At 36.4% G+C, this 17,978-nt stretch overlaps 1 protein-coding gene across 1 annotated transcript in view; it reads right to left on the bottom strand.

The window, feature by feature from the left end:
- The window catches only part of LOC134853922 (dynein beta chain, ciliary-like), a 51,715-nt gene extending 35,648 nt beyond the window's left edge, over positions 1 to 16,067 (bottom strand). The window contains exons 1-20 of the mRNA XM_063869893.1: positions 15,903 to 16,067; positions 15,477 to 15,591; positions 15,010 to 15,172; positions 14,433 to 14,602; positions 13,780 to 13,964; positions 13,263 to 13,440; positions 12,785 to 12,884; positions 12,231 to 12,442; positions 11,069 to 11,302; positions 9,932 to 10,099; positions 9,555 to 9,671; positions 8,599 to 8,763; positions 8,266 to 8,369; positions 8,003 to 8,023; positions 7,581 to 7,649; positions 6,799 to 6,925; positions 3,912 to 4,167; positions 2,932 to 3,315; positions 2,379 to 2,547; positions 219 to 337 (exon numbers count right to left, since the gene is read on the bottom strand). Coding sequence (XP_063725963.1) covers positions 219 to 337; positions 2,379 to 2,547; positions 2,932 to 3,315; positions 3,912 to 4,167; positions 6,799 to 6,925; positions 7,581 to 7,649; positions 8,003 to 8,023; positions 8,266 to 8,369; positions 8,599 to 8,763; positions 9,555 to 9,671; positions 9,932 to 10,099; positions 11,069 to 11,302; positions 12,231 to 12,442; positions 12,785 to 12,884; positions 13,263 to 13,440; positions 13,780 to 13,964; positions 14,433 to 14,602; positions 15,010 to 15,172; positions 15,477 to 15,533 — 2,998 coding nt within the window. The 5' untranslated portion in view covers positions 15,534 to 15,591; positions 15,903 to 16,067. The remainder of the gene's footprint in view (positions 1 to 218; positions 338 to 2,378; positions 2,548 to 2,931; positions 3,316 to 3,911; positions 4,168 to 6,798; positions 6,926 to 7,580; positions 7,650 to 8,002; positions 8,024 to 8,265; positions 8,370 to 8,598; positions 8,764 to 9,554; positions 9,672 to 9,931; positions 10,100 to 11,068; positions 11,303 to 12,230; positions 12,443 to 12,784; positions 12,885 to 13,262; positions 13,441 to 13,779; positions 13,965 to 14,432; positions 14,603 to 15,009; positions 15,173 to 15,476; positions 15,592 to 15,902) is intronic.
- Positions 16,068 to 17,978: the final 1,911 nt, after the last annotated feature.

Genomic DNA, 17,978 nt, shown 5'->3' on the forward strand with positions numbered 1-17,978 from the left:
TAAAAAAGAAGCATACAAGTTCATGAAAAAAGAACCATGATTTACAAGTTTTAATAAAAAACGTATTTAACTTTTTTGCTTATTTTGAAAACATGCATTTTTTCTAGAACCAAAGTAGTTTTTGAAGTCTAGATGGATTGTTAAACAGAGAGCATTTTGCGCCAAAAACTATAGCGTTCTTTAAAAGAATGTGGCAGTATTTTATACAATTTAGTAACCTTGAACTTTGTCGTCGATTTCCTGTCGTTTCTCGATGAGTTCGTCCTCGTTTGTAGTTTGGGAGAAGTAATCCTCTTGGTCATTAGTCATGCTCAGCCTCTTGATCAGCTTAGTCAGGCTACAACAGACGCACAAATTTAACAAGGACAACCAGTTAACAAGGACAACCTATTGCCTTCAAAGAACAAACAAACAAAAAATGAAAATTTGTTTTCAAAAATTGTTTCATTTTTTTTTCAATTTTTTGCACAAAGAAGTTTAAATTCTTTTTAGAAAAATTTTTGATGCCAGAGAAGGTCTAAATGTAGCTGTCACAACTAGTCTTCCTTTACTAGACTCAAGTTTTTTCAGCCCAAATTGATAATTTTCATATATAACGAACGTTACTCGGTCGCTTTACTTGCTCGAAAATCGACCGACTAAAAATCAAAAAAATTCACACCATGTTTTCTCGACACTGGGGCAATTTTCAATGATCTCGTTCGATTTAACCTGAGCTTTAACATGATGAATCACTCAACCCATTCCAATTATTATTTGTGATATCTGATTTTGAATGGAAAATTTAAAAAAAACAAGGATAGCCGGTTATTATGCAAGAAGCGCAAAATGTTCCGATCATATTCATAAAAAAAATAAATACAAATTCTTCATAATAATTAGTTCTTCAAATTAGTGAATTTTTTTTTTCATGTTTTGTTTTTCCTTTTTTTGTCGAAGAGAACTGTTGTCGATTATGCCTAATTTACTAACATTTACCGTTGTTTGTGCGTGGTGTGATGAATAAATTTCCACACGCGTAAAAATTTAGTAAATTAGGCAAAATCGACAACAGTTATTCTCAAAAAAAGAAAATTAAACAAAGAAAATAAGAAAAAAAAACTGAAAATGTTTTCTATTTTTCTATTGTTTTTTGAAAACTTTCTTTGTTAGGAAGTGCCAGATAAAGATTTCAAAATCAGTTTTCTAATGGAAATTTTTTAAGCCTAAGTGACATCCCATTATTTGTTCGTTTTATTAGGTTGAAATTGGACGAAAAATCGAAAATTTCAAGCCGTTCTTCTCAGCACTGGTACAAAATTTTGATGAGTTTTAAAAGTCGTTCGAATCAAGACTAAAAGAGCTTCAAGATGATATATCACACAACCCGGACCGATGATTATTTGTGGTAAACAAAAACAACAACAACAAACACCAATACAAAGTTCCTCCACATTTAGCAAATAGTCGTAACAATAAAAAACTAAAACACACCCAAATACAAAGTTCCTCCTCATTTTTAATCGTCGCAGCAAAAAATAAATTTGTACTATGCAACGATGATAAAGATTTGCAATATAAACACAGCGCGGAAAAGTCTCAGATGTTACCTCTACATCAACTGAGCACCATAAATTAGATTCAATATAAATCAAGTTGAAAAACCTATTTTTCACCCGGGCGAATTATGCGAACAAAATTTCTAATGGGAAAAAGGGCATTGTGGTGCTCCGGTAGTGATTTGAACCAGCAATTAAATAATTGCTGGTTGAAATCGCACGTGCGCTGCAATTTGCAAGGTGAGCTCTCGCAATTAAGTCATAGCTTAGTGGGCGCTGGATACATATGCGCTCTTGTCTTGTCAACCTAAATAAATAACCTTCGGGTTAGGCCTCCGGATTGGTTGACTAAAAAAGGCAGAACCCGCTTACAACACATTTATTCTCGCACTTACATGAACTTATCAATAAGTTAAATTAACACAAAAAAGTTATCATCACAGGTCTAACGCAGATGCCAAGCTGCACTTCGCAAGCATAAAAAACAACGGCAAAAAGTAACTCTCAAGGCAAAATAAGAAAAGGCAAGAAAATACATTAAAAGTACATTGTCATTTATCAAATCCCCCCCACCAACAGAAAAAGATTGCAGCTTGAATAACTTATCATGTTTCAGCTCAGGGCGTCTATGAAACATGTCATTCGAACCCTATTTTTTGATATAGTATGCACAAAAACGTTGCAATTAATATTGCGAGTTTGCTAGAAAAAAAATGTGGACTGACGGTATACAACTACACGCGCAAGCTCGCTGGCGTAAATATTTGTAAAATACCAAAAAGGTTTCAAACCTACGGCCTGAAAAAAGATTCTTGACTCAAAATGACTTATATTACCCACCTGAACACATCATTTAGTAGACTCTCGACCAATTCGTAGAATGTCTTAGGGTCAATTGAGGACACTTGTTCAGTCTCCATGTCACTGTCCAGAGAGGGCTTGAACAACATCTCCTGTCTGGTCAGCTCCAGCTGGATCTCAAACAGCACCGCGATATTCTTCCCACTGTCTATTACAAACACAAAAAAAAATCACATCCATTTGACATAATAATATCCTTAATTCTCTCAATTCTCTGAGATATCTCGCCACATTAGCCTGTAATTCGAAACGTTTATTTTGACTAGAAAACAAGAATATAGAAGTGGAAATATTCCGCGGTGAATTTAGCTTTTAATTCACAGTTTCAATATGCCTTTGATTTTCAAATTAAAAGACTGAAGATTAACTCAGATCTTCATTAAAGCATTCAGTAAAAATATCAGGATCCGATTCGACTATTAACATATACAAATTTTGGACCTTAAAACGAATTTCCCTCTTTTGCAAAAAAGGGAATAGTTAGTTAACAATCCAGCTATTTAAACAATTTCAAGTGATTTGATTGATTTACCCAAATTGTCGAGGAAGTAGTCCAAACTGGTGTTCATGCAGTCGAAGAATCCCTTGACGACCAAAGCGTCGACCACGTCAACATACGCCATCCAGTCATTGCCCTTGTCATTATGCACTTTGAGCAGCTCTTTATTTTCGGCCACTAGAGCGTGGATCTTCTCTCCGTCTTGTTTGATCAAGTCAGCCTTAGCTTTGAGGGCGTTTTCGCGACCATGGATATCCAATAGGGAGTCAACCTTGCCCTCCTTTCGCTCGAAGAGGGGACTCTTAGCCCAGACCGACATTATCTTCTGCATGTCGGCTATGTTGTCCTTCGACTTCTGAAGACGCTTTTCGAGGTCGTGAATCATGTCACGTGTCTGCTCGATGTACTCCCAGAGACCTGAAAAAAAACAATATCAATATAGAACAATTTCTAATATTCCAATAAAAGAAGCAAAAACTATTTTGACAGCAAAAATATACGGTTCCAATACCCTTGCTTATCGCTAGGGTAAAAACGGTATTATAAAAAATGAATAATTACGCATAGAAATCATAAAATTACATTTAACCAAAATTACATTGATAACAAATAACGAGCGCGTACAAAAAAGAACATCGAAACAAGTACATACAATAACAATAAGCATACCAGTTGAATGGGGTGGCGATATGGCCATAGGCAGCATTGCCAACCACATCAAACAACTAGAGGTATCGACCCCCAAGTCAAGTCGAGCTTCAAATTCAACCACATTTCGCAAAAGTAACTCAAGTTGGTCAATCAAGCTGCGTGAAAGTTTTTTGTAGGGGTGGGGTTAAGTGTTTTTTTTTTTAATTCAAGCAATTTCTAGCAATTGTAGCTTGAATTGGTAATAAGTTTTTTTTCTAAAGTTTTCAGGCAGTTTTTAGTTTTTTTTGTAGTTTGGAGCCATGTCTACCTACACAATAAGCTTGCGTAAGGAAAAAGGACTCAAAAGTTTTTTAAAAACTAACCGGGTGCAACCCAGGTCAACTGGTCCTCCGCTTTCTTCAGCTGGGCATCAATAGTTGCCAGCTCATCTTCAATGAGAGGCTGCTCATGTGTCTCCTGTGTGTCTAGAATCTTGTTGTACCACTTCACAGTGACGTCCAGGTTCTGCAGGTACTTGATGTACTTATCCGTCTCTTCGTAGAAGTTGAGCGACTTCTCTGGAATGTCCTCTCGTTCCTGCATCTTCAGGTACTTCACTTCACGCATCACCGCAATCAGCTGAACAAACAACAACAATGTCAGAAAAAAATTATGATACAAGGATTAAACTTGAACTGCATCTAATGATGTTTTCTGAATGGTTTCTTGGAATTCAGAGGGTCAAATGCAAATTAAATATGAACCAAGGAACTAAAAAGGTGATTCTCATCAACTGAAATGAAATTTGTTGAATTCGTCTCAGGAATTATAGAAAATGTTTGTCGCAATGTAACAAAAATGATAGATGACACGTATAAGTATCTCACCGTAGAAGCCTAAGGAAAATGATCGCAATCTTGAAAAAACGGCAAAAATTTTTGATCGAATTGACAAGTCTTTAAAAATCCAGTAATTTAAAAAGCCAAATTTTACCATTATTTTTCATGGCTGTGATACATATGAGGAAATATAATTATTGTCATGAATTAGACTTCAGCACAAACTTTTGACAGATAAAGCTGAGCTTTGCACTACTTGTGATGCAAAATGAATGTCGAATGAAGCAAATGAAGAAAAACCAAAAAAAAAATGAAAAAAAAAACTTCAAAAAGCCTATTTTAGGTGAAAATCAAAAAACTGCAAAAGCCAAAAAAAACCTGGAACAACATAACCTATACCATGAAAAAACTACAAGAAAATTTTTGAAGGCCGAAATAAGCAAAACTTTCAAAACATTCCTTTCTACGGGAAATAAACCGACAAAAATAAGCAAATAAACTTCAGTATGAAATTTAGGGTTGCAAGAAGAACAGGGCTCGAATGGAATCGAACCACTGCTGGGCTTTGTCGTTTTAAGAATGTGTCTTACCACAGCGCAAGTTAGCAAAATGCTACTGGAATTTGAACTTATAGCAAATTAAGTAAGAAATTGTATTATTTTCACGTGCAAATTCTGTGAACGAAGTTATGTACGGGAAAAAGAATAGTAACCGCTTATAAGCACCTTACCTATTGCAAAGTTAACAAAATTTGCATCTATACTTAGAGACCTGTAACCTTTTTTGTTGATACAAGTGTGATTGATTTATTGCCCCTCACTCAAAGATGGGTGGTTCCTAAATTTTATCCTTTATTTTAATTGTTACGACTTGCGGAATAGATTGGCGCAATAACTATGCTTGCCTGCTTTTTTATTCAGTCCAATATTAACTTTTCAATTGTATATTATCATAAATTTTTGATGAATATCTGAAAAACATTGATACCCTGAGCTCAAAATTGAAAACATAACCAAAAGAAAACCAATAAAAAACTATATATAAAACTTGAAACCCTTGGAGAGTCAAAACACAGACGATTCTAGAGCTCTTTGAATTCAAAGACTCTTTTAAATTGACAGTTTTTGATAAAATTAACCCAATTTGAGGAAGCTGGATCAATAGGTAAACATTTTATTCCACTGGGAAAAACAAAACTTCAAAAACAAATTCTGAAACTAAAATATTCACATTTTTTGCGCCATTTGTATTTTTATTATTGAAGAGTAAAATTGACTTCCTTTTAGCAAATAAAAATTTTATTGATTTCAAAAAAAAACCCAAAAAAAATAGCTCGAAAAAAATCAAATTTACGCACAGACAAATTTTGGAACTTTCCAAAAATATTAAAACAAAAAATAATGGATACATCAATTCTTCTATTAAAACTTAAGAAACATTCTGACCATTTTTTGTTATGTACGTGCGATTAAAAACGGCTCAATTTTTAACTGGGAGCGTGTGCGGCAAAAAAAAATTGAAATTGATTAAAGGCAATTAAGTTGTTCCGAAAAACTTAATACTAGATGATAAATAAGTCTTCTTTTACATCACATTGCGTGTTAGGTCAAAGGTTTGAGTTGGATAAAAACAAAATTGCTACAGATACTTTACAGGGCAGCCGGATTATTCAAGGTTCTGTCAAAATTTACATATTCCATCCAATTTTGAAAATCTCAATTAAAAAAACACAGAAGCAAAAATCTTAAGTTTGATCGTTGAGTTGACATTAGGCAAAAAATGATGAATACAAAACTTTCTCAAAATTTCAACAGAATTATTCCGATGCAATTTATTTTGCAAAGTTTATTTGAACGAAAACTCTACCCCAAAATTAGTCATTTTGGTTTCTTTAGTGATCAAAAATTACTCTAGACCTAATGAGTCAATTGATGAGCAAATTACATCAAAGTGAGCGTCTTATACAGCTGAACAAGGTTTTATAAGGTAAAGTTCTAAGCAAATTTCGTTCTCATCACTTTGTCTAATCTCAACCCAGTTTGAGAAAAACGCGTTTAAATTTTCAAGTTTTGTTCAGTATGTCCAGATAACTTAAATCAGTACGGTACCCTTCGCCCGCTATTTAATTTGAATCGAAGCTGCTTAGCTCTGCGTGTGAAATACTCGATTCTGATTGGCTGAAATTCCAACAAAAAATCAACTTAAGATCCTCCTTACTAAAACGTTTTCAGGATGAGGTTGCTCAGAAAAACCTTCTCGTTGAACTTAGAATACCCGGATGAGAGAGAGAGAGAGAGAGAAAGAGAGAGAGAGAGAGAGAGAGAGAGAGAGAGAGAGAGAGAGAGAGAGAGAGAGAGAGAGAGAGAGAGAGAGGAGGGAGAGAGAGAGAGAGAGAGAGAGAGAGAGAGAGAGAGAGAGAGAGATGTCTGACCTGTGGGTCGATGTTGACAGAGATGTGTCTGTTCTCTTCAGATCGGAGCAGCACTGGCTTGTTCAAGTTGAAGTCAGTCTGGCTGTCCACTTTTTGCACCCACGCCGCATACGTGTCCTTCTCGTATCTAAAAAAAATAATAAGAATCACAGTTAGAGCTGAAAAATAGTTACAATTAGAACAAGCATCGCATTTTTCATTTCAGGGAAATAACTTTTCACAACACCAGAGACATGAATAGCAACTCGAGATATCAGCTATCTTGTTCGCTCTTCCTATGGAACCTTGCGCCAAAATGATGACGATGATGCAAACTTCCCCAATATTGTGATAGATGTGGAAACAGAGATCAGTGTCGACTAGATTCCAATCATAATTCAAGGTAATCAATTTGACCTCCAATCGTGAGATTTCTCTCAGAACTTATAAGAATATCGATAGCGCGTGAACTTGATTTGATCTTAATAAATACCTCTGCTATTGTTTCATTTACTGTTCATGCGACCTAATCTGCCTTTTCTGTTCTTTTTCAATCAACTTGTGAATATTTACTGATATAGGTTTTGCTCACACTCTCTGATTATTTCGAAATATGACCTTTTAAAAAATGAACTAGAAAAGCTACTCCAAACATCTTTGGTCTTCATAGCATACCGCGTAAAACCATGCGTTGTAACACAAAACTGATGCTTATGTGAGTTGGCAGAAAAGGAAAAAGATCCCTGCCATATTGCGTGAGGCCTGTCGAAATTGTTTTTTTTTCGCTCAATTTGTTCACTCACTTGGAGAGCAGAGCCATCATCTCCTCGTATTTCTCCTCCATCTCTTTGGCCCGGTCACTTGCGAACACACTTAAACAGGAGCATAAAAAATTATAAGTTCGATCATATTAGAAGCCGAAAAGTACAATCTCATCAAATTGATGAAATCGCAATCGGTGTCAATATCGGTTTAATGAATACTTTAAATTTTCGCTAGCAGAAAATCTTAAGAATTTGGCTTCTCCTTAATTCATAATTTAAAATGCAAATCAAAATGGTTTTCAAAAAATATATATATTTTGAGGCGATGTAACCAGATAACCATTAAAGTTAGTAGAAACTTATTGATTAGAACTTGTGCTGTCTTATTTGACTGAAAATGTTAACAAAATGGAAATTAGTCAGTTTATTGGGGTTTTTGGTTGGTAGTTCACTGAGCTTACGCTTCCAATCCTTGTCGGCCACTAAAACGAAGGAACCGGTTACAATCCAAATTGAAAGGTCAATATCAAGTAAAGTGTTTTGTTATCAATTGCAAATTAGAATCACAGAAAAACTTCAAAACGTAAGAGAAGAAATGCAAACGCCGTTTCCGATAAATTTGAAGGGCATAGAAGTTTCTTCGGGGACTGATCTATAATTTATGGCCCAGCTATCATAGTGGAATCCAGATAAAAAAGAAGCCTTCAACAAGCCTTCAACTTACGGGTTGGTTCTGTTCTCGAAGAAGGAGTGGGGTCTTTCCAGTCTCTGGCGCATTTCCTTACAGAATTTCAGCTGTCCAGAAACACTGGGCATGTTCTTGTGCACCTACACAAAGAAAAAAAAACGTTACGGAACTTAAGCAGTTTCCTTCCCTGATGACTAAATTAATCAGGCGGTGGCAGGATTTTAACCTATGGCCCTAAATGCTAGTAATCGCTCTTTTAAATTCATTGTCTGAACCACTTGACCACACCGCATTTACCAAAGTTGGTCCAAAACTTGATTTAACTAGTTAGGTGGTAGTTACAAGACATCAATGGGATCTTCAACGTACCTGTGGATCTGCATCATCGGCCTTGGTCGATTTCATCTGGGCATCGTACACCTCCTTGGCCTTGTCCAGCTCCTCGTGGAACCTCTCAACTATTTCTGGCAGTCGTGGCTCAAAGTCCTTCTTGATCAGCTTCCGGTCCAGAAGACCACCGAAGACATCGATGAGCTGCAACACATTCATTTGTCACCAAAATCATAAGAAACTCCGCAACTGATTTCTACGAATCATTGTTCAGCAATTTTGAAATTTTAAATTACAAAACTAAAAAAGCCAAAGGCGTGAGTATGGACGAGTTTAATCTTTTGTGTTGATAAGGATTCAAATATCGTCATAAAAAGTGACAAAACTATTTCAAAGTTAAGCGTCGAGTACCCAAAGGTTAAAAGAACCAGGGGCGGATTTAGGGGGGGGGGGGGGGTCGGATGCTTTTCTCTCAGGGATTCGACCCCATGCCGACCCAAAGGGTTCCCCTTTGTACTATTTTGAGATATCCACTTTTGGCTGACTGACCTTAAAAATTTTCTAAAGGCGCCTTTGGCGCCAATATAAACTAATTTTCAGGGGCGAGCGCGCGCCGAAAAAATGCAATTTTTTGGTCAAAATTTTCTAAAAAGTGCCTAAAAACGCCTTTTTTTGGCCTGTTTTTCCAAAAATTTTCCTGCAGCGCTGAAATTTTGACCAAAACAGGGACTTTTTACTGCTTTTATGGTTGACCTAAAAAAAGGCCGAGAAAATTTTCAAAATTTTTTTAAAAATCCGCCCCCCCCCCCCCGAGAAAATCCCAGATCCGCCCCTGAACAGAACATCTGAGATTTGATACCCCGGAAACTTCCGCTTGTTTTGGCTCCAGTTAAGACCCCTCACTTTTTTTTGGTTTTTGAATTATGATTTTTTGCAATGATATCTGGTCGGTAGTGGGTGACCACTTTTGTCTTCAAGAATGTCTCAATAGGTACCTTGAATGAGCTCTCGATGTTGATGCAGTCGTCGAATGCCTGGCAGACGATGTCACCCAGCCTCCGGTCCAATTCATTCACGCGGGTGGTGAACCGTTCAAAGTCATGGTGGAATTCCTACACATGAACAAAAGCAACAAGATTTGAACACTTGTGAACGATGAAAGTAAACATACTTTTATATTATTTAGCAGAAAATGTTTAAAATGTAGCCAACAGACAGTTGTAAAAGTCTTAATAAACTCGGGGAAACCAAAAAAACTATCATTATTAGTTAACCTTGTAAAACCCCTCATTAAACTACAAAATTAATGCTTATGGGGGCGTGTGGTCAAAGAAAACAAGCCCTTAGTTCATTGAGATAAAACACTACTCACGGGCAGTTGGTAGTCGAGGTTGTCGTAGGTGTTCTCTGTGAATATCTTGAAGCACTCCTGGAACTCCTCGAAGATCTGCATGACATTCTGGGTGAGCATCTTGCCCTTCAGACCCCCTATCTCCACCTTCTCCAACTTGGTAAACTCAATCGCTGTCTCGTACAGGTACTGGAAACAAGGAAAAACAAACAATGTACGAATTATAGAAACATACCTATTAATTGTAAAGAATTGCTGAGTCGTAGTTTTAAGCGGCCCATCTAAATAGCCTGACTTCACGAATACACAAATAGAACTGGTTCAAGCTATCTTGATACACTGAGGCGAAGATAAGCTTCGCATCACTTGCGATACAAAAATGAATGACAATGATTAAAATCAAACGAAAAAAAAATAAAAAAAAAAAACACTTCAAAAAATTGTTTTTGTCATTAAAAATTGCAAGAAAAGCTCAAAATTGGTAGCAAAAAAGAAAATACCTGCGCAGAAACCTTTCATGTCAAAAGAATTCTAAACTAACGAAAAGAAATATAAGCAGACAAATAATAAGCAGACCATTTTGGAAACGGAATATTCCCCGTTTGAAAAAAAAACAGGTTCTGATCAGATTCGAACCAAAGACCTTTACCGCTCCAGGCTTCTTCCTTACCTCCAGGCTAAGTGTGCATGAGATCAGGGGCGGATGTAGGATTTTGTCGAGGGGAGCGGATTTTCGAAAAATTTTCGAACATCTTGTCGATTTTTTTTAGGCCGACCAAATTGATTTTGTGAGTTCTCCTAAATCACTATAAAAACCCAATTTTGACCACCCAAATGCTCTGCGCTGCAGGCAAAAATTAAAAGCAATTCTTGGAAAATGTTGACCAAAAAATCGCGTTTTTTGGGCGCGCGCTTCCCTCTCAAAATTAGTTTATATTGGCGCCAAAGGCCCCTTTAGAAAAATTTTAGGGTCGGTTGGCCAAAAATGGATTTCTTAAAAAGTACCAAAGGGGGACCTGTGAACATGATTTGTAAGAGGGTAAAAGTCTAGTACCCGATTGCAAGACCCTTGCTCATCGCAAGGGTAAAGGTCACAAAAATAACTGAGTAACGCAATAGGAACTTACTAAGATCCTTAATAAGTGAACGTAGACTCACCAGGACAACTTCGATTCTCTCTGTGAATCCATCGAATCTGCTGAAGATAAGCGAAGGGGGGAAGTCCCACGCCTCCACCTCCTGGCCCTCCTCAAACATGCCCTTCACATCCTCCTTGTACTTGAAGAACAGTTCCTTCCAGTAGTGCAGATTGTCTATGCACTGCTTGATTCGGTCAGTAGCTTCCTCTGGCTCAGTGTGGAACACTTCGAAAGGATCCAGGAACAGCCGGCACTGAAACATATAACAATCATCGCGCTCGTTCTAGCCAAGAGTTTTAAAACAAGAGCGATAAACCAAATTTCTTTAGTCAAGCAAACTTAGAATAACAACCAGACTGGCGATTTTTTTTGTCCGAAAAATAAAATGATTGACAATTTTTCAACTTTCGAAGAAAAAAAATAAATCACATAGAAGCTCTTTGAATTTCAAATACTGTTTATGATTTGCACTTTTTTCCTGAATATCTAACATTTCGAGAAACCTGGATGAAAATTTCGAGAAACCTGGATGAGAACTTCGAGAAACCTGGATGAAAATTTTGAAGCTAGATGTTCGCATTTCTACACTTGCTGTTGGACAAAAATCCGACCAACAATATTTCAAATGTTTTCGTTTCAATTTTTTCTAACTTTCACAAACTTTTAAACCGTCGGTATAGCATTAACTTAGTTGGAACTCAACTAACCTTCCAAATACGGTTACTAATAGCTATCTGTAACACCGATAGTGAGACTCTGCTCTGTCTAAAATGTTGTAAAGAGTTGCTCATTCTTTCTTGGCGAACCATTTGCAACTGTTATTTACGACACTAAATAGTTGTTCGGAAAACTTTCGTGCTACCTTAAGAGTGGTCTCATATGATATATAATTTGTCCCCGTTTGATGTTTGCTTAAGCTAACTGATTTTGCGTAGACAAAAACATATTTAAGGCCTAAATTTTTCCTCACCTTCGGCGGTTGGAACCAAAACGTAGACAAACACTCTAATTATACTTCGAAATCTTATCCTCTCGTCAACTTTGGATCCAACTCTGGCGTAAACCTTTTCAATCAGACAAATCAATAGTTATTGTTGCTGTTGTTTATCTTATTTACATGTAGTGATGTCTTGTTATAGTAAATTTGTTTGTTTGTTGTTTGAATTGTGTTTAAGACTTACCACTTCGATGATGAGGTTGTTTATCTCCTGCATCAGCACAATCAACCTCTGGGGGGCCCGGTAGTACTTGGAGTGCACCCACACCAGGGCCACTACTCGCATCATCGGCTCCATCAGGGGTCTGCACTCGTTGAATTCCACCCCCTCCAAGTCCTCAAAGTGTCGCTTCAGGGGGCGCAGGTGCAGCGAGATGTCTTGCGCCTCACTCAGGGCTGAAAATAGAACGAAGGGTTAAAAATTCAGGGCTAAAAAACTAGACACCTAAAACTGTGAGGTCATGGTAACCTTAATAACATTTAAAAACTCTTTAACTTTCCAGGCTATAACCCAACTTCTAGATAACTTAGTACAATCGGCCAAAAATCAAAGAAAAGATTTTTCAACAATGTTTTGGTTGCCTTTTGCATCACAAGCAAAAAAAACGAATCGACCAAAACAGTTCTAACTTCTCATTTGAAAATTTTTTAAATAAAAATGACAAAAAAAACTGGAAACATCGGGAAACTATCACCCGACCTAATTAAGAATTTTTTGTAAAAATTTGGTGGGCTGACCTGCAACTGTGTCTCTGAAAATGCGTTTGAATGCCTGATGGTAGCTGCTGTCTATCTGCTTCAGAGTCTCCATCATCCGTCTCACTTTCTTGTCTCGCAGCTGAAGAAAAAACATGCGGCTGATTGTTTAGATCATTTTATTGACAATATTCAGAATAATGACCAAGATTAGAAACGAAGCCTGAATATCTTGATTTTTTAAAACTAAATAGCAAGACTTTCCAAAAATTGAGTTATGACGATTTCCAAGAATTCAGAGTTCTTAATTACTCTAAATTTTTTTAAATATTTTTCTTTTATCTTAAAAAGATATTTCTCTTTTTTGTATTACAGAAAATGGGCTCTCAATGTCTGCATAGTTCAAAGAATCTCCCCACCAATCCTTTAACGTAGGCAAATCAATTTTCACTCATAGGAATTGGATAATTAAAAAAAACACAGTAGAAGAATAGCAACTTTTTCAATATCCACAACTTACCTGATCGTAGATGTTAGCCAAGTTTTTGGACTTCTCTTCCCAGAATTTAGTTTCCACGAATGGGTTTGGGTTCAAGTCCGCTAAAAGCGGAGCCGAGGAGTCGGTCTTCAGGATGTCTCGGATCTGGTGGGTCCATTCGATGATGATGCCCTCGATGGCATGGACCACAGGACGATCCCTGAAAATTTCCAGTTCAAAAATCACAAAATGAGGGATATAAATGTAGCTGGAAATATTCTCGCGATCTGTCTTAAGAACTCAAATAAAACTTGGAAGTTTTTTAAAGCAATTTTAGAACAAGTCGATATCTGCTCCTATAAACTTGGTTGGACTATCAATTTAGTGCAGATGACACCATGCTGTTTTGGAAGAACTTGTGACAATGTTCAAAAAGATCTAAGAAATCTTGTTGCTTTTTTTTGAAATGTCATCTTCCCCGAATACCGTAACAAACATGTTTAGTTAATTTGAGAAAATTGTGATTAATTATACAAAAAAAAAGAATCAGGGAACTGACTCTGGCTCAAAGTGTTCCATCCGCTCTGTTCCAGCTGGCATGGGGAGCAGAGTGGTGCCTTTGGTGAGTCCATTCACAACATGCACTTTGTTCTTCATCCCGTAGCAGTGTCTCACTAAGTCGTCCGAGATCACTTTCGGCCACTCGTCGTGATTTCTCTCATTCGCCATCAGAGGAAGCACAATCTAAACAATAACAAATGCGATCATAAAATACTTTACCAATGGGTAACAGTAGCCGAACTTAATTTCTTTTCTAAACGAACATTTTTGTAGCACCGATTCAAATGAACAACGTGACATGGATGGAAACCGGTCAGTTTTTTCTCGACCCGAACCATCCCGACCGATGACTTTTTTCACGCGTTGTGTCACCGGTCGTCCGAACAAAATTGAAAGTTTAAAAAACGTTGTTTCAGAAACCTTTAGTCAAGAGACGTAACTTAAAATTACTTCAAAAATGAAGTGTGTATTCGCAGTGGCTTCTTTGAGAACCACTTAACTTTCCAGCTTTCAGTGTTGAATTATATATGTTTGGCCAAGTACGCTTTATTTTTGAACACTTTCAGCAGAAACAACTAAAAAAAAAGTTGCGGACCAGCTAGTCTATGAATTAAACAAAGGTGATAAAAATGGGGAAGTTGGGAGTGTTACATCATCGACGAATGAGTTGAGTTGGTCGAGGGGTACAAGAGACAGATCGCCGTAGATGAAAGAGGTCTTGTAGTTGTCCTTCGTCACCCGATTGGCTACATTTCGCTTTAGATAGAACAGCGTCTTCGATTTAGTGGACGTCGGCCAGTCAAGCGACACTTGCAGGGCTCCTACACAAACACAGGATCGGTCATAAACTTAAACTTAAGATCATATATTTTATGAGAGAAAAAGACCAACATATAAAGTTCAGCTCTATAATGAGAACCGCTGCTGTTGTTAATGAGTAAAGCAGCGCTAAAGCTGAGTTCAAGCCAAAATTATGGCTTTTTCATTCGAAGTATGCCAGTCTCTTTAGGTTCAAGAATTTGACACAAGCAAAGAGCATAAATATCGTATACTAAAAACCTCTGATTTGTTGTTTTACTACTTCAACACTGCCTTTTGCTTTAAAAAAAGTAAAATTTTGTCTAAGGAAATTGTGCAATATTACATATTACTAAATATTGTAGAAAAATTTTTAGTCTAATCATTCAGATGTTACGTTTAAAAAAATTTTCTGCTTTTTCTTACACACCTGCGGCATTGAGTGTGAACACAATTTTGTCCTGTTCCTTTGTGTCGAAGAAGGTGAAGATGAGGTGTGCGTTCTCATCCACATTGATTAACTTGGCCCACTTGTCACCCTTCAACTTCATGGCTTTCAGAATGTACTCCTCGAAGTACAGGAATCGGACATCCTAGAACAGAAAGGCTCAAATTTTTTAGACCAGTTTAAAGCCTGCTTAAAGGTTAATGTTGCAGACTCGTTTGAAGGCCGAAGACTTGAAAAATCTCGTGTTCGATTATTACACGAAGGCTAATCGAAACAAAGATAAATAAAGAATTTTTCTCGGGCCCACTGCAAACGGACCTGAAGGTTTAATGACGTTGCTTGATACCAATAAAAAATAATTCAAATTTAAATTATAAAAATAATATTGATGAATTATTACGAAGGAAGTTAAATTAAAAACCAGGTGCCCTGTCGGGATTCGAACCTACCTCGGTGGGATCTCCTGCCAACTGGGCCTTCTCTTGACCCTCGTCATCATCCGCCATTGTGTTGGGCTAGATTCAAATTCTTTGGCGAAACAAATTAATATTCTTTTTGTCACGTCTAAACAGAAGGAAGCAGGGCAAAATTAAAACTGTTTTCACTAATTGGCTACATGATTTCTGGATTCTTAACCTTAGAATTAGAGTAATACCGATAGACCTGAAAAAAAAACTTTTTCTCAAACCAAACTGCATCACAAATGTTCGTGAGACTAAAAAAATTTTGCTTCTTTGGTTATGTTGAAGCAAAAAAATGCAGCAAAAAAAATTCTTTGATTTACTTTTTTTTCCGGTGATATATTACTCCTCTTCCAAAAAACCCCAATTCCATAAACAGATGTATGTAGCAAAATGGCAGATAAATGTACTTACTTTCGCCGTGTTTTTGGTGATTTTCAGTTTTTCAAAAGCTGCTGATTTAAATCTTGAGCAGTCAATTTGAATGTAATTTTTGTTCAGCTGGTTGCTAAGACTTAATTGCTTAGTAGCAGATTAGTTTTACCATTATTATACTAAATATTTTCGTTAGTTTGGATTTTAACTTCAATTAGAACTGATGGTTTAGTCAAATGGCACGTTTTTAAATCAAGCCAAATAAATACGCAAAAACGTATCAGCAGTCTTAATACATAGACGCCAGGTGTACATGTTTGGAGCTTTTTTTATAACATTGATGTTAAAACGCAAATCGTTGTTCAAAGCACGTGATTATTAAACAATTCATGTATTAGATGTGCCACATAGATTGAAGAGAAACGTATAAACAAAAATGTGGTATGATATTTTTTGTCTAACTGCGTCTGTTCTGAATGATGCAGATCATGATTGAAACTAACCTCAGCGACCTCAGACAAACTTTTCACGCGTAACAAAATAGAAAAGACAAAAATAGCCAAAAATGAAAAAATTGTTTTTCATTGGATGACTGCGATGTTGAGCCTATTTTAACAGGCGTTTTCGTTTTCTCTTGGGTCATCTAGTTTTCTTCCCGCCTCAAAATTAGGGTACGGAAAAAAATCAGATTTTCTTTAATAAATTTAGTCAATTTGCATGGAATAGTTTGTCAATCACAAGAAGAAATTTCTCAATTGCAGTGTATCCTGCTTCTGACATATTTTTCACGGAAGCAAAGTTGACCTTCGCATACATAAACGAGCAAACAAAACAAAATAAGATTAAGAGAGAAGCTCAAATTGCTTCAATCTTTTTTGAAGTTAGGGAAGCTTAGAAAGAAAAAAAAGAAAGCCCCTCACCTAAATCAAAATAAGGATAGCCGGTTACTGTGCAAGTAGCACAGAATGTTTCGACCATAGTCTGTAAAAAATAACAAGTAAAGAAGTTCTTTTCCATTTAAGTAGTTTTACTCCGTGGTTTGATAAAAAATCTGACGTAAAACTGAACTTTTGCCATAATCGACACTCATAGCAATATAGACAAACAGAACAACAGATTTTGAAAAAAATGACAAGAAAACCAAAATCATAAAAAGTTAAAAACAAATTTTTAAATTTTTTTTGCAGAATTTTCCATTCCCAAAATTTTTGATTCTCAAAATGGCATTTAAAATCTCCAAAAACTAATGTACTCGAGGAATTTAAAGCATCAATTAGATTTTGTAAACGCCCTATATCAAGCATAAATAAGCGTGGTCGCTCGCTTTACTAGCTCGAATTTAGACGAAAAATCAAATACTCCAAACCGGTTTTTCTCGAATCACGACTGAAAAAACTTCAATATGATATAGCACTAAACCCACCAGTCCAATGATTATTTGTGGTACCTGATTTTGCGAGGAAAACAAAAAAAAACACAAAAACACACCCGAATACAAAGTTTCTCCCCATTTTCAATGGCCGGAACAATTACCTAAATAGTAGAAAAAAAACAATTAGCTGAGAACGATTAGACATTTCTTCAATTAAAAGAATGACTTTAAAAGACTTTAAGGAATTGCAATAACGAGGCTAGGTAGTATGACGCTCGCTTCAAGTTGTTGTCTGATTGTAATCTGCATCATTCAAAAATTACACGGAGGCGAACGGGAACTTCGCACCACTTGCAATGTACCAAAAAAAATTACCGCAAAGTAGCAAAAACATGAGTCGCGATCTACTAAGTCGGAAAATGGTTTGAAAAAATATATATCAAAAGGTACTAGATATACAAACATTTTCATGAGTTTGTCTCTTATGAAATTCTTTTTGAGAAAAAGAACTGTCAAAGAAACAACTACCAGCAATAAATTAACACAAAAAAAGGTTTACGAAGTGGTATCTAAGCTAAAACAATTTCCGTGGACACACCATGAGTAAAAAAACTTTGCCATTAAACTTTTTTGAAACTTAAAAGTTTCATTGTTCCGCATATCTTGCGAAGTAAGCACCAGCGCTTATTAAAAACTAAATTAGTGTAATATAAGGCAACTAAGCTAATATAACATCGGCTTAA

Source organism: Symsagittifera roscoffensis, chromosome 9 (genome assembly GCF_963678635.1).
Source record: "Symsagittifera roscoffensis chromosome 9, txSymRosc1.1, whole genome shotgun sequence".
Lineage (NCBI taxonomy): Eukaryota > Metazoa > Xenacoelomorpha > Acoela > Convolutidae > Symsagittifera > Symsagittifera roscoffensis.